Here is a 17,201-nt window from a genome sequence, read left to right on the forward strand (position 1 = left end):
AGACAGAGCATGAGCAGGGGAGGGGCAGGGAGAGAGGAAGACACAGAATCCAAAGCAGGCTCCAGGCTCTGAGCTGTCAGCACAGAGCCTGACACGGGGCTCGAACCCACGAGCCGTGAGATCATGACCTGAGCTGAAGTTGGACGCCCAACCGACTGAGCCACCCAGGCGCCCCAAAAGTGAGGTATATATTTAATCAGGTTAAGGAAGTATTCACTGATTCTTATGTTTTCAAGTGTTTTTATCAGAAATGAGTGTTTTGTCAAAGATTTTTTCAGTATCAACAAAGAAAGTCATATGATTTTTTCTTTGGCCTAGTAGTACAGTAAATTATAATAATAGGTTTCCTAATATCGAACTATCTTGCAATCTTGGTATGAACTTGTTCGGTCACAGTTTATTATTTTCTTAATGTGATACTGGAATAGAAATATGTCAGTATTTAACTTAAGGTTTCTTGCATCAGTATTCATAAATGATACTGGTTTGTAACTTTTTGTGTGTACTACTTGAACAAACACATACAGTAAAACCTTGGATTATGAGTAACTTGTTCTGCGAGTGTTCCAGAAGAGCGAACATTTCTGATAAATTTTAACTTAATAAATGAACGATGTCTTGCAATATGAGTGGTATGTGATGCCGAATGTCACATGATCACAACTGAGCTAATGGCTCTCTCTCCCTCTCTCTCTCTCTCTCACACCGCGGGATTGTGGGTGATCATCCCCCATGCTCAGATGCTCAGATTCAGGCCCTGGTGTCTGGCAGAAATCAGTGATTTCAGTGATTTTTCAGAATGTTGGAAGGTGCCCACAACTGGCACTCGTGTATTTTTTGTCACATCAAAGCACCTATGGACAGTCCTTTGCTTTTCCATACAAGAGTAAGCTCAGGAATGCTTTGCTTCATTCTAGGTCAGGCTGTCTGCGGATATAGATCCTTTCCTCTGCAGCCTTATTGCCAGTTATATTAAATACAGCATATGACAAGAGCTTATTAATACTGTACTATAGTCAACAACTGTTACTGAAAGTTGTCCTACACAACAGTCCTCCTCTCTCTTATCTCCCTCACACCAGCCACGAAGGTTTTCAAAGATAAGTGCAGGTTAATTTATTTTTCTTTATATTTTGTACTTTCTTTATTATTTTGTATTACAGTAATCATTTTTTTAAGTTTATTCATTTATTTTGCGAGAGACAGAAATCATTGGTGGGGTAGGGGGAGGGAAAAAGAGGGAGAGAGTGAGAATTCCAAGCAGGCTCTGTCAGCATGGAGTCTGATGTGGGGATTGAACTCACGAACCATGAGATCATGACCTGAGTTGAAATCAAAGTCGGACACATAACCAACTGAGCCACTCAGGTGCCCCTATTTATACTTTTTTATAGTGCCATTAACTCTTACTTCTTAAGCTTTTTCTTTTACTATCTAGTCTGTCCATTTTAAAAGGCAACCTTTGACTCATACCTATTACCTCTGACACAATTATTTTATTCTACTTTTTCTTTTCTCTCCCTTTCCATTTCCTTTCAGATGCAATCATACTCCTTTGACAGAAGACGTAATGTTTATATACCATCTTTCCATGTGTTCCCACCATTGTTTTAGTCTTAGCTTTACAACAAAATACATGAAAGTTCATCACCTATCTCTTGTCAATGTCTCCCTTGTCACCTCTTGGTTGGACGAAGCTCACACTCTGCAGATTCCTCATGAAGAGCATATGTATGCAGTTTTTGGAGTTCTTCCACTTCAAAGCTTATTTTTTCTAGCCTGCATACTTGGCTGCTTGGATTGGCACAATCTTTGTGCATCCTTTCTTTCCTCAAGTTTCTTCAAAATTTTATTCTTTTCTTGTCTTGCTTTGAACGATGACTTGAGAAGTCTGGTATCGGTCTTCTCTTGCCCTTGCAAATAATTTCATCCTTTTGACTCAAGCACTGAGGATTTCTCCGTATCTTTAAAGTCTAATAAAACTTAATCTAAAGTCTAACAGTTTTCTTATCTTTAAAGTCTAGACTGTTAGACTCTAATGGGACCTTCCTTGCCTGTGTCCGAGTTCAACTCTTTCTCCCTGATTGTTTATTATTTACTTACTTATTTACTTATTTATCTCTGATTGTTCATACTTCTCCATCTCATCTCCATTCCCCCTTGGGTGGTTCTTCTGTTTTCCTTCAAAGCCCCTTATTAAATTTTCATGTAAACTTATTTTCCCTTGGGGACCTTTAATTTAGCCTTTTGATATGATGTCTTTCTTCTTTTTTCTGAGCATAAGCAACTGCCATTTCTTCCTGTTTGCCCATTTTGATTTAGGGTTTGAATTCCTGATCCATGGTGTTTTTTTCATACCTTCAAATGCTTGTCTAAGGACATTTAATTCAGTTTTGGGTGCTATACAACAGTTTTCTCATGGTTCACGGTGATTGCAGGGGTACGATTTTTTTTGGTCTAAATATTTTGAATCATGTTTTTTTTCCTTATAATTTTGTATGGCAGTGGCCTGCTTTTTACCTTCCTGTTCATTTCACGGACAGTGTTCCTAAGTATACCTTCTTCTGTTAGTTTAGGAAAAAGCCATTTCTTTAACGGAAGATGGTAGTGGTGGTAGAAGACAAGGCAGGGTTGGCATGTCTTGTTTGCCCTTTATTTCAGCACAACTCATCATTTTTCTCTCATATTTTTCTTTTGCTTCTAAACCAAGTCTCCAGGTTTGGATGATACCTTCCCCACAAGTAATGCTTCTTTGAGACTGTTACTTCTGACACCAATTGCTTTCAAGTTCCTTTCCTGTAACCAGAGCTGTGAACTACCGAGATCCAGACTTATATTCAGTATTTCAGCAGATGGTATCCGAATTTCTCTAACAGTGATTTTTTTTTTCCTATGCTTCATCTAAGCCTTCTACCACCTATATATTTTTGTTTCATGGAATCTCTAAAGCCTCCTATCCCCAACTCAGCACTCACAGGCTTAAAGCAGTAGAAAATAACACTATTGGCATTTAGTTTGCTTCTCTACCCAGAAGGTAGTTTGAAGGTAATAGTATTCTTTCTCTCCTAGTAATGCTAATGGTTACGTGTGCTTTTCTTTGCACTACTCATTCATTTTATATTTTTTTGAGGATTTGTAAGGAACAATGGAATTAGGTGGCCTCCTTTAACCTCTAGATCTGGCAGTTTTCCACTGTTTGTTGTTGTTTTTTAATTTTTTAACATTTATTCATTTTTGAGAGATACAGAGAGACAGAGCGTGAATGGGGGAAGGGCAGAGAAATAGGGAGACACAGAATCTGAAGCAGGATCCAAGCTCTGAGCTGTCAGCACAGAGCCCGACATGGGGCTTGAACTCACCAACTGTGAGATCATGACCCGAGCCGATGTCAGACACTTAACCGACTGAGCCACCCAGGCACCACTGTTGTTGTTGTTTTTAAGGAGTCCTTAGTCCTGAGTACTTAGCCTACTTGAAACCCTACAGTCTAATTCATGAAACAAGTCTGAAAAAAAGAAAGCTATATTCCTAGAGATGGGTACAGGTATATACCAAAATTAAAGAAACACTAGAAGTAGACAGGAAGTCTGGAGCATCAACAGTGGGTAACTCATGAGAATTTCAAAGGACTCTGGAGGAAGCAAATGACAGAGACCAGAAATGGAAACAAAGACCAGAAAACAAAGACCGCATAAGAGGAGACAATAAGAAAATGAGACAAATATAATGAAGATAGAGACAAGATCTGGATAAAAAATGGTCACAAGAGGGGACAGGTATGACTAATATAACAAGAATGTTGTCTAGTAAGGAGAAAGCAGGATAATAATTTGAGGCAGACCAAAAATTTGGTGAAAAAAGCACAGGGAAAAAAAAGCTCAGAGAAAAGGAACAGGAAAACAGAGAAGAAAGTGTAATGTCTTCACTGTAAATTCTATATTATTATCTGCTATGACATGAAGCATATAAATCATTATGGATAAGCCAAATTGGGAGATGCCACTCATTCAAGTAAAAAGATTACCTTAAAGCGGGTACAAAAGCAGTAATTTGAGCAACACTGAAAACAAACTGGTAGATGTGAGGAGAGCAGTTTGGTAAGAATAAAAAAATTTCAAAACTTCAAAATTGTAGTCTTAACAAAAATACACTTCCAAAAATTTATACTGAAGTTCCAATAAATATTAAAAAGATATGCATGAGAATCTTCATTCTAGCCTAGATGGTAATGGGAAAAAAGGGAAATCTAAATGTACACTAACATGGTTAAAGGTTATGTCATAATATAGGAGGAAGCCCATGATTAGTATGGAGTGAAAAAAAATCAAGGAACAGAGAAGTAATAGAGCACAGGGGTTAAGAATGCAAGTGGAGCCCAACTGATGAAGTTTACTACTGCTGTACCACTGACTATATCACCTTGAGAAAGTTAGTTACCTTATCTAAGCCTTAGTTACTTCATTTGTAAAAACCAATTTTTTTTTAAGTTTATTTATTTCGAGAGAGTGTGAGACCACCTGTGCCAGTGGGGGGGGGGGGGGGCAGGGAAGAGAGAAGAATCCTAAGCAAGCTCTGTGCTGTCAGCGCAGAGCCCAATGAGGGGCTCGATCCCACAAACCATGCATGAGATTATGATCTGAGCCGAAATCAAGAAAGAGTCAGATACTTAACCAACTGAGCCACCCAGGCACCTCTAAATGCAGATATTTCATACATCTATCTCACAGAGCTGCTATGAGAATTTAAAGAAAAAAAATCTATTTAAACACTTAGTACACAGTATTTGGCATGTAACAAATACTTTAGGTAAGAGCGCTACAATTATTATTAGTTATTATATTGTGATCTCTCTCTCCTTTTAAGTTTATTTTGAGAGAGAGTGCACGTGCAAGCAGGGGAGGGGCAGAGAGAGAGGGAGAAAGAATCCCAAGCTGGCTCTGGGAGCTGTCAGCACAGAGGCAGAACCTGACACAGAGCTCGATCTCACGACCGTGATAATCATGACCTGAGCCAAAAGCAAGAGTTGGACGCTCAACCAACTGAGCCACCCAGGCGCCCCTATGATCTCCTTTTTATGTGTTTAATAAAACTCTAAGCATAAAGAGGCTGGGGAGCATATAAATAAAATTTAGTGCTGAAATATCTCAGGAGAAGGATGAAGTGCATGTGATAAGAAAATACACTTTTTTTGCCTTATGATTAGTATGTTATACGTATGAATTTTTTTCAAAGTTCAAAAACGGGAGATCAGATAATGGCCTGATATATCATTACTAATGGATATGATAAATCTTTAATAAGGCAGTATATATTTTAAAACTGTAATTAATATGACTCCTTTCATTCTTTTTTACACCAAGCAATATATACTTTAGTTAATCACTTTACAAAAAGAAAGTAAAATACAAGGAATTTACTTACCCCTGCAGTTGCTGCTGTTGGTGAGAGGAAAGGGGCACTCTTGGTTTGTTCCAGCCAGCATAATCCTGATTACACCTCAGCTTTTTGACAGAAAGAGGAGCTGGCTGTGGAAGAAACCCCAAACTTCTTTTGGCAGAGGGAGTTTGGCTTGAAACATTAGTCCTATAAAAAAGAACAGACAATGAGGAAAGCAAAACAATTTTGAATATTATTTTCCCCCCTAGAAGATTCAGAGCAGTCAATGTCTGAAAAAAAAAATCCTAAATTTGGGGAAATATCAATAATGATGATCACTTGGAAAAAATTCCACAAATGTAAATTAGCGAGTCTGTCAATAGCTGAAGAAGCCTGTGACACTGTACCTACTTAACCTATAATCAAAATAATCCAAGTTAATGGCTTGAAAAAACTATAATACAGTTTTACTTTACTATTTACTTTTATTCACTTAATAGATATATTAGTTTACCCAGTCTTGAAAACATTTAGGCAGTTAACTTTTTCCACTACTGCAAATAATGACACAACAAATATTCTTACCCAGTTTCCTGGAGAACTTCCTTTAGTTTATATGCTTAGAAGCGAAAATGTTAGGAATAAGTATTTTCAATTTTAATTTTTAGTCTTCTGAAATCTTGTCACTGTTTTCCCAAAAGGCTGTACCAATTTCTATTTTCACTAATAGTGAATTTCTATTTCTTCACATGGTCTCCGTCACATTAACGAGTGAAACATGATCTCATCGTTATTTTGCACATCTTTCTGATTACTACTGAGGTTGAACGTATTTTTATAATTGTTCTTCTCTGAACTGCTTTTGCGTACCCTTTGTTTTATACGGGGTTCTTAATGATTTGCAGTTTTTTAAATATTCCACATTCTAATTCTTTTTTTTTTAATTTTTTTTAACGTTTATTTATTTTTGAGACAGAGAGAGACAGAGCATGAACAGGGGAGGGTCAGAGAGAGGGAGACACAGAATCTGAAACAGGCTCCAGGCTCTGAGCTGTCAGCACAGAGCCCGATGCAGGGCTCGAACTCACGGACCGCAAAATCATTACCTGAGCCGAAGTCAGCCGCTTAACCGACTGAGCCACCCAGGCGCCCCTCTAATTCTTTATTACATATTCTAAGTGTCAAACTTTGACGTAATCAAATTTATCAATCTTTTGTAGTTTCATATTTTTTTCTTTCATAACTGAGTTTTTATTGGTTGTTCTGAGGATCAGTACAGACACTTCAATTTGTATACAATTCTTAATGTATATACCAAAAGTCTAAAAAATCATGTAGCTGTGATTCTTTTCTAAGTTATTCCAGTGACCTTCCAGCTTAAAATTTGGAGGCAAATTTCCCTTAACAGTATATCAAGCACCAATATCTTCAAATGTTGATATGCTGTTACATTAAGTCCTATTAACTCACAATATCATATACACTACATACTTAAATTTTGAATCCTATAAAAGCTCATTAACAAAGTTACTAAGAAAACTAGACTACTATGACCAAGAAGTTACAGAGTACATAATTCTGACAGGGAGAGCCAAGATCAAGGAGTGGTTTTCTTTAGGAAGTAATTCTACCAAAGACAACATGGGAATAAAAGTAATTTTAAAATGTTCAAGCAGTGCCTGGATGGCTCAGTCGATTAAGTGTCCAACTTCAGTTCAGGTCATGACCTTGCGGTTCCTGAGTTTGAGCCCCGCATCGGGCTCTGTGCTGACAGCTCAGAGCCTGGAGCCTGCTTCAGATTCTGTGTTTCCCTCTGTCTCCCTGCCCCTCCCCTGCTCGCACTCTGTCTCCCCCCCTCTCTCAAAAATAAATGTTTAAAAAAAAAATTAAATAAATAAATAAAATGGTCAAGACAGGGGTGCCTGGGTGGCTCAGCTGGTTAAGGGACCAACTCTTGATTTTGGCTCAGGTCATGATCTCACGGTTTGTGAGATTGAGTCCCACATCAGGCTCTGCACTGAGAGCATTGGAGCCTGCTTAGGATTCCCTCTCTCCCGCTCTCTCTCTCTCTGCCCCTCCCCTACTCGCACACTCTCATTCTCTCTCTCAAAATAAACATTAAAAAAAACCGTTCAAGATCTATTAAAGGCATATCTGACTCCAAACTGCTATTTAGTATGCTTGGTATTATAGTATATAAAAACTACCCCACCTATGGAATGTTAAACTGACACCCAAGACAATCAAAGCCTCTCAAATTTAATATCCTATTATTTTCTGGTTGTACCAAAAAATAAACAACCAGCAAATTATTTTACCTCTTAGAAAAAAGCATTTATACTTTAAAAATGGGATGAGATGGGATTCCCTCCTTCTTAAAAATATTTCCAGAGGTACTAAAAAACTTACATTTACAAAACAGTTGATAAAAATATTCCTCTGGATTGTACAAGAAGGGAGACAGGGACCACTGATAAGACATGGTAATGATACTAATACAGACTTGGCTTCTTTCTCTCCTGCTTCATCAGAGGCTGGACTCTCATTTTTATTTTCTCCATTTTCTGCAGGTAGGTCTTTGTTTCTTGGTTAGCCACTTCAGCCTGTTTTCCCTTTGCTGCACTTTTTTGTCTGAAGACTTATCCTTTCCTCCCTCTTTGGCTTCATTTCCACTTTTGCAGGAGCAGGTTTCTCCTCCTTTGCTGCCCCCAGTGTGAAGCTGACCTTCCTCTGGGTATCATGGCAGTGGGCCATGGCACACTGAGAGCCTTCATGAAGCTGGGCTGCCTGGCCACTGTGCTATTAATTTTATAAGTCTATAATTTAAGGTCACAGAAATATTTTCTATTATTTTCTCTGAAAAGTCTTAACTCTTATTTTCTTCCTATTTAGGTCTTTAATCTGCCTAGACTTTTTTTTTTTTTTTAAGGATTTTAAGTAATCTCTACACCCAATGTGGGACTTTAACTCACAAACTCCAAGATCAAGGGTCACGTGCTCTACTGACTGAGCCAGCAAGGTGCACCTACCCTAAAATCTATCATTACCTTTCCATCAGTTGTATCTCTTACGATGCATTCCTAAACACTGTAGCTTGAATAATGCAAGGTGTATTTGTTTCCATCCTTTGGCTCTCAACCTTTTTTCATCTTTATGTTGTAGTTGTTTCTTTTAAATAGTATATAGATTATTTTTCTTCCTTTAATATCCAGTCTTTTTTAACAACAGTTAAAACAGTTTGTATTTATATTTAATGTCATGACTGATTCGAACTAATAACTTTTAATTTCCATATGCTAATTCTATCACCTGTGTCAGTATTTATTAACTTTTCTCCTCCATAAAGGCTGAATTTTCCTGCTTTTTTTTTTTAATTTTTTTTTCAACGTTTATTTATTTTTGCGACAGAGAGAGACAGAGCATGAACGGGGGACGGGCAGAGAGAGAGGGAGACACAGAATCAGAAACAGGCTCCAGGCTCTGAGCCATCAGCCCAGAGCCTGACGCGGGGCTCGAACTCCCGGACCGCGAGATCGTGACCTGGCTGAAGTCGGACGCTTAACCGACTGTGCCACCCAGGCGCCCCAAGAATTTTCCTGCTTTTTTGTATGCCTAGTAAGTTTTCTTTGATGCCAGACACTGAGAATTTTTTAAGAGAGAAAGAGCATGTGCGAGTGGGGTAAGCGGGGCTTGGTAGGGAGAGAGGGAGAGACTCTTAAGGAGGCTCTGTGCCCAGTGCAGAGCCCAATGTGGGGCTCAATCTCACGACCCTGAGATCATGACCCAAGCCAAAATCAAGAATCAGAATGTCACCCAGGAGCCCCTGGATATTTTTGGTTTTTATAAACATTCTTGAATTTTGCTCTGGGATGTAATTAGGTTACCTGGAAACAGTAAGATCTTTTTGGGTCTTGTTTTTAAGGTTTGTTATGTGGGAACAGAGCAGCAATTAGTCCAGGGATGGTTTTCCTCACAAATGAGGCAAGGCCTTTCTTAGCACGCACACGGCTGCTATCAGAAACAGGAACTACCTCTAACTTTAGGTGAACTCCAAGTATTATTCCCTTAGATGCTTGGGATGATTCTTTTCTAGGCCTTGGCTAGTTTCCTCACCTGAAAAATTGATCAGCAGTCAACTGAATACTCAAGGGGAACCCTCTGCAGATCTCTGCAATTCTTTCTCTGTGCAGCTATCCTCTCTGCTCGTCTGCTCTGTGAATTCCAGATGTCTTGACCTCCCAGGACTCCTAGCTTCATTTCCTCAACTCAGGAAGAGCACAGGGCTCTGACTGGTTCCCCTCCTTGTGTGGCAGCCTGAGAACTTTCTCCACGAAGCAAGGTAGGGCAGTTATAAGGCTAACTTCATTTGTTTCCCAACTTTCATGGATCACTGTCTTTCACTGCCTCCTGTCCAATGTCATGTCCATACTGTTTCATGTATTTTGCCCAGGTTCTTAGTTGTTTCATGACAGAAGGCAAATCTGGTCCCTATAACTCCATCTTGGCCAGAAGCAGAAGTCATCTTTAACTTTTTATTATGTATAACTTAAGTTCTCAAAAGGAACTTAAAATGTTTTAATTTCCCTATATTCTTCCCCACTCTATTTCTCTTTAGTGTCTAAAATTTTATTAATTTTTTGCTTTCAATCCTATTGTCGCCTCATTTTATAAAAACTACCGAACTGTATTTAGATGTACAGAATAACCCTGAAAGAATATTAGCAATAGTAGTTGCCTCTGGAAAGATAAAATAAACAACTAGGAATTAGAAAAGAAAGGGAGATTTCCTTTTCACTGTTTGCACCCTGTAACTTCTGGAGTTTCTACCATATACATTTAGTATACAAATGAGTAAATTGTAAACGTATTTAGATTTTTAAATATGGTTTTATAATTTTTTGCTCAGGTATTTATTTTCACTCCTTCAATTTGCTTCTTGCTGAATTGTCTCTGTATATCTAAAAACAGCATTACTTGTCTGCATTTTTTTTTTAATGTTTTTAAATTGTATTTATTTTGAGAGAGAGTGTGAGTGTGCACAAGTGGGGGAGGGGCAGAGAGAAAGGTAGAGAGAATCCCAAGCAGGCTCTGCACTGTTAGTGCAGAGCCCAACACGGAGCTCGATCTCACAAACTGTGACATCATGACCTGAGGCGAAATCAAGAGTTGGGCTCTTAACCAGCCAAGCCACCCAGTTGCCCCATCTGCATTCTTGAATTATAATTTAGCTGGGTAGAGAATTCTTTGATGCTATTACTCCAGCGTCTTTTGTTTCTATTGTTACTAATGTCCATCTCCTTTCCTTTTATAAATGATGTAATTCCTTCAAGTAGCTTTTAAAATTTCATCTACAATGTAGATTTTTTTTTTTTTTCAGTGCCTGTTGTTTGGCATTTGTTGAAGCTTTTCAACGTGTGGACTTTCATCACTTTCATCCATTCTTCTTTGGCAAATTCCTTGTCTTTATTTTCCTCAGTCTTTTTTTCTCCAAAATGCTACTGAGATGTGGAGGATAGACCAATGGAGACCAACATAAGTCTCTTCATTTGATTTACATTTACAACCTTCTTTCTGTGCTGCATTCCACAATCCCACATTCTTGACATGTTTAATAGCTGCCTCACTGTGGGCCTTTAATCTGCATGGGACTTTATGTCAGAGATTCAGAATTCTTGCCCCAGTGTAGGCAACACTAAAACAGACACCAATCACTAAAATTCCCATTTCTGTGTATTTGATCTCTGCTCAGAGAGCATCAGGCAAGCAGCACGTTTTTGGTTCCAAACCCAAGTAGTGCTACAAAAGTGTTTTGCCTTGGTTTATTAGCACAGAAAGCAGTTCTAGATATGTAGCTTCATATAACAAACCAAGTTCTGGCCTGGAATTATGTTCAATTCCCAATCCCATGCTGGTTTTGAAGACCCAGACCTAAATACTTGACTCTAATCTGTGTTTTCCATCTGCCCATGGCTTCAGCCTATTTACTCAGTATTAGTTTTTTTCTCAATGATTTGGAAATTTTCACCTCATCGTTGAATTGCAGCTTTGCCTTAAAAATATTTTTTCCTTCAGTCATTCCTATGTGTAGTAAATATACACATTCTATTATCTTGAGAAGAAACTTGTACTATAATTAATTTAGGATTTTTAAAAACTTGGATTCTTTTAGGATTCTTCTAATAAGCAAAAATATGTCTCTCTTTTAAATTCAAATAACTTAGTTATCACTGTAGTTATAAAGTGTCTGAAATAACCACCCAGGGCTGAATATACCTAAAGATACAGGACCAAATTCTTTACTTCACCTCATTTTATCAAATAATCAAAAATATTTTTTACCACTTTGAATTAAATTCTACTAAAAAAAACCAAAATGTCACTTAATAGGTCATTATAACATATCTATTATATACCACCATTACCCACTACCCTTACCTTTTACATTTACCACTGCCCCTCCAGGCTACATTCCAAGATAGTGCCTTCTTGACAAGCACTTACCAGTTGTCTAATATATTTACGTTCAGTAAATCTCAAAAAAAAAAAAAATTCAATCTGTATAGGATCAGCAATTAAGTTTCTGACTAGTCTTTCCCAGGAAAAATACTAGCGTGCAACTTGTTTTTTTAAAGAAAATGTCCTAACTTTTGGTAGTAGCTTAATACACAGGCAACGAAGGCAATTTAAAAACGTATGAGGAGGCACCTGGGTGACTCAGCTGATTAAGTGTCCGACTCTTGATTTCACCTGAGGTCATGATCTCACTGCTCACTAGTGAATTCGAGCCCCCTGTCAGGCTCTGCCTCTGTGCTGACAGCGCAGAGCCTGCTTAGGATTCTCTCTCCCTCTCTCTGCCCCTCCCCCTGCGTGTGTGCTCTCTCTTTCATAAATGAATAAATAAGTAAAACGCCTCAGGAGAGATCTTGATATGTTCATCACTAGGGATGATGGAAAATACACTGGTCAAGAATCTGATCACATAGTCAGTCACCACCTGTGGCCTCAGCACATTTATTCATTTATTGAAAACATTTAAAAAAAAAAGCATCTGAAAACTAAAACATTTCCAGCAGTTTTTAAAATAATTTTTTAAAAATTTATTTATTTATTTTGAGAGAGAGACAGAGAGAGAGTACGCGAATGCACACACATGCATGAGAGGGAGAGAGAACCCAAGCAGGCTCCATGCGGTCAGCACAAAGTCTGATGTGGGGCTGGAGCTCATCAACCATGAGATCATGACCCGAGCCGAAATCAAGAGTCAGATGCTCAACCAACTGAGCCACACAGGCGCCCCTCCAGAATATTTTCTAACTAAAATATCATGAGTCATGATTCTCAGCAATTTTGTTATTTTAAATTAGGATATTCACTTAAGACCTCACAGCCTAAACCATCATTCAATATTCTGAAAATGAGAGCTCTTCAAGTTCTTCATGAAGCATAGAGCCAACGCATACCTGTCTAGGTTAGTGCTACCAGAAGAGTAGTCCTTGGATCCAGCTCTGCTGCCATAAAACGATGATGACTGTAAAGGTAAAAGCCCTAAAAAAATGAAAAAAAACAGGGAAATGTTAATTCCTAAATCAGCCAAATTCATTTAATAATAAAATTACGCATTAGGCCTGTTTATATTTAACTGTTTCTCCCCCTTTCTTTGCATCAAATATATATGCATGTTAAAAGATTTAACACTGCAGAAAGGTTATAATACCAAGAATTCTCTCCTGCCCTAAAATTTTGCCTCTAATTTGACCAGTTTTAAAACTTAGTTTTCCTCATTTCCTTCATAATGCTAGATAATGTTTCTACTATTTCTTGCTTTATTCATTATAAGTAATATCTCCCTGTTATGAAAAATTAGCAATTTCTCCTTTACATCACTCGTTCTTGTTCTCTTCTCTCCAAGTATTGGTTGTGTTAACTTTACTTTTACTGATTAACTTTGTAACTTTAACACACTTAAAACTTCTACATTTTGTTCCATGAACCTTATCACTCGACTACTTCATTCTTTCTCTCCTCCTCTTCCCCATCAACTCTTCTAAGACACACCTTAACTTCAACATTGTCAAGGTTTATTACATCTTTAAGCATTGTTTCCTAACTATAGGTTGATTATAAAAGCTGAAAACCAGTAAGTGGATGTTACAAAATATATTATTATTTCAGAGGTAAGAATTATATTGGAGATACTTCTTTCTGTAGGAGTCCAATGTCATAACCCTGAACCACTAAAAAAAAAAGAACATTCCTGAAGTCCTGATCAAATGAATTCTCTTAAACTCAACACCAGGCCATATTTTAGCTTGCTTCAATTTAATTTCCAGTTGACATAATATTCAAATCAATACCACATAGCTGATTCTCTAAGGAGTTGAGAGGATCAGAGAGATGTTAAATGTGGGAAACACTGACAACAATTCGTGGACAGCGTAACTTTTAGTTTTTGTAAAATGGGGTACAAGCTGAGCTTAAACAACTGCTTCAGGCAATAATTCCAAGACTTTCTGGAACTTGTAACAAGCAGGAACACTGATAAAATTCAGTTTCAACCACTTTAACTCCTTGAATTCATTCTATGGTTCAGGTACTTTGACAATGAAAAAGCTTAACTGTAGGCAGTGAAATAGGGAAGAAGGTAAAGGTTAGAGTCTTTCTTAAAAGAATAAAAATCCCTTATATCTAATACTTTCGTCAAGTACTGGATACAAATTGGCACCTGATAACTAGCACTGAATCATACACCGAATAATGTAGAGATATGTCCCAGTTTAGGTTTTTATTTCTAGTATAATACGGTATGTCATATAATAAATTAGCATTTTATATGAAGACCAAATACTTACCTGATGTTCTATTCTCTTCCGACTGTTTCAAACTCAGCTGCTTCTCTCTACTGCTGGTTAAATACTTTCTGGAGGGATCTGTCATAGCCTTGTTGTTCCTACAGTTAATAATTTAATTCAGTGTGTGTGTGTATATATATATATATATATATATCCATATAGATATCCATATAAACACATAATTCTTAATTTTAAATACTTACCATTTCAGAAAATTTACATTTCACACACAGGTCAAAATTTCTTAAGTGGCATTTCCCCCATCTATTATTCCCAAATACCTAAACCTTTCCAGTGGAGTGGGTTCAGTTGGAGATATGCTCATGCTTTGATACAAAGTACTAATTTTAGGAGATCCATCATGCATAAAGCCTGTAGCACATAACGCAGATGGCTCTACCCAGATTCCCTCTGACCCGGTTTTTGTGTCTTCTCTTCCACACCAATTTAGGTTATGTTTTTGACAGGCAGTACCTAGGGTTCTTTTTCACGGGTTAACCTCAAGCTACTAGAGATAATTTGCTTGCACTTTGAGAGACACAAGTAAGGTCAAGAAGCCAAGCTCCCTTGCTTGGATGAGAGAACAACTTTAAGGTGAATTTTATGTAACAGGTTTTCTCTCTGGAATTAGGATGAAGCCTACCCTCTGCTTGATTTTTGTATGAGACCACACTCAAGCTTCATTTCCTGCACTACTGACTTGCTTTCCCTACTCCCCTCCTGGTATCCCTTGGGAGTACTTTCTTAATAAATAACTTGAGCACAAATCTCCATTTCAGCACCTGCTTCTGGAGAACTTTATCAACAACAGCTAGTTCTAGAAATGGGCCTAGGAAACACACCTCTAAGGCCAAGATTCTGGAACTGGACCACTTGTTTGGCAATGGCAACAGAAATCCCACTGCTGGTGATAATACCTCTGGGACCCTATCAACTATAATTATTCAGATTTTCATTTGTAGTGAATTGGGATGGGATAAACTAGAAAAGAATACGGCCCATGCAATATCTCTAGCATTTGAGAAACATGGTAGATTACACAATGGATCTTACTGGGGTTATAGAAACATTCTAAAACTAGATTAAGGTGATGGTTGCACAACTCAATACAATCACCCAAAATTACTGAATTGCACATTTAAAATAAGTAAATTTTAGAATATGCAAATTGTATTTCAATACAGTTTTTAAAAATGTGTCCCAAATCATTCCTTTCCTTGTACCCAAATCCCCCATCAAGAAATGCAGTCTATTTTCCCATGCCTTAATGGGGCTGGCTTTGATTTCCTTTTCCTAAAAGAATGCAACAGACACAACAGTGTATAAGTCCTAAAGCTAAAGGCACCTTGCAAATTTACACTCACTCTCTTGGAATCCTGACACTGCTATGTGAATAACTCCAGACTAACTTGCTAGATGATGAAAGACACATGGCCCAATCACCCTCTTTACCCAACCAGTACGAAGCCAATGGCAATCATGAGTGAGGCCATTCTGGACCAACTAACCACTAACTGCCTCAGCAAATGACCATGGATGCATGAGAAAATGAGAGTACCCAGAGACAATCGGCCAATTCTGGCCCAGATAAAGTAGAATCACTTAAGTCACCATCAACTCACAGGCAATAATAGTTACTATTTTAAGTCACTAAGTTTTGGAGTGGTTTGCTATATAGCAACAGATAACTGATCCAAGTGATATGGAATAGTAATCATAAAGACTATGGAACTGGTTGGCTGTTGCTATGAGTACTGATCTGCTCAAGAGAAAAAACAATAGAGTCAGTTGAGCCACTGAGCCAATTACCAACTTAAGACACCATGTAGAATTGCTCACCCAAAGAGAATTGCAGCCTGGGTCTTTAGGATTTGAGAGCAAGACCATGCTGTCTGCAGCAAAAAAAGTATACATTACTTATAAAGTATCACACACTACTCCTGGCATGTTACTAATGCCTGGAAGGGACCCTTGAAGTCATCAGACCAGAAAGTTACAGCAGCAATCCATAATAAAGTGGAAGTGATTTATCTAGGATGAGTTCTAAGCAAGCAGGAATAGATAAGAGGAATAGGCTTATGAGTACTCTCTATAACCAACCTGGCCTGATTCACAGACAGATCATCTGCTATCTTGGTACAGGATAAAAATGAACTGTTGCTGCACTATAGACCCATTAGGGTACTGCCCAAAAACAGAGTGGTGAGAGGAAATCCTCCATGGTGCAGAGTTTGAGAGGCACACTTCTTTATCCACTGTGTGTGGAAAAAAAAGTGGGCCATGATTTCCGGGACAGCAGCAAATAGTTTGGATGGATAGTAAGAAGCCAGCAAGTAGCAAGCCTGGAAGATCAGGGAGAATGATTTATGGAAGAAGTATATGAACAGCCATACAGAAGTGTGTACAAACAGTAGGGATCTGTTTATTAATGCACACCAGAGAGCTCCACTAAAGAGACATTAAACAATCAAGTCCTGGTTCCCAGAAGGGGAACTTTTTCAACCGTGGGGACAGGAAGAGTCCTGTTTAATCTAAAGCTATGGTTGCTACTCATCTTGGGCTCCTCATGTTGGCAGAGGAACAGGCAAAGAAAGGAACTGCTATACTAACAGGGGTAACTGACTTTGGTTTTGTTTTGTTTTGTTTTTTGAGAGGGAGAGTGCGCGAGAGCGGTTACACACATGAATGAACGGGGGAGGGGCAGAGAGAGGGAGAGAGAATCTCAAGCTAGCGCCACACTATCAGTGCAGAGCCCGATGTGGGGCTCAAACTCATCAACGGTGAGATCACGACCTGAGCTGAAATCAAGAGTTTGACGCTTGGGGCGCCTGGGTGGCGCAGTCGGTTAAGCGTCCGACTTCAGCCAGGTCACGATCTCGTGGTCTGTGAGTTCGAGCCCCGCGTCAGGCTCTGGGCTGATGGCTCAGAACCTGGAGCCTGTTTCCGATTCTGTGTCTCCCTCTCTCTCTGCCCCTC

At 38.5% G+C, this 17,201-nt stretch overlaps 1 protein-coding gene across 5 annotated transcripts in view; it reads right to left on the bottom strand.

Annotated features, from left to right (window-relative positions):
* Positions 1 to 17,201, bottom strand: part of USP37 (ubiquitin specific peptidase 37) — a 99,727-nt gene that overhangs the window by 55,005 nt on the left and 27,521 nt on the right. For all 5 annotated transcript variants that reach the window (XM_040476249.1, XM_040476247.1, XM_040476250.1 and 2 more), the window contains 3 exons: positions 14,226 to 14,323; positions 12,837 to 12,921; positions 5,422 to 5,583 (listed from right to left, as the gene is read on the bottom strand). In XM_040476249.1, coding sequence (XP_040332183.1) covers positions 5,422 to 5,583; positions 12,837 to 12,921; positions 14,226 to 14,323 — 345 coding nt within the window. The remainder of the gene's footprint in view (positions 1 to 5,421; positions 5,584 to 12,836; positions 12,922 to 14,225; positions 14,324 to 17,201) is intronic.

The sequence above is a fragment of the Herpailurus yagouaroundi genome, unplaced genomic scaffold, assembly GCF_014898765.1.
Source record: "Herpailurus yagouaroundi ecotype Mexico unplaced genomic scaffold, PumYag 140, whole genome shotgun sequence".
Lineage (NCBI taxonomy): Eukaryota > Metazoa > Chordata > Mammalia > Carnivora > Felidae > Herpailurus > Herpailurus yagouaroundi.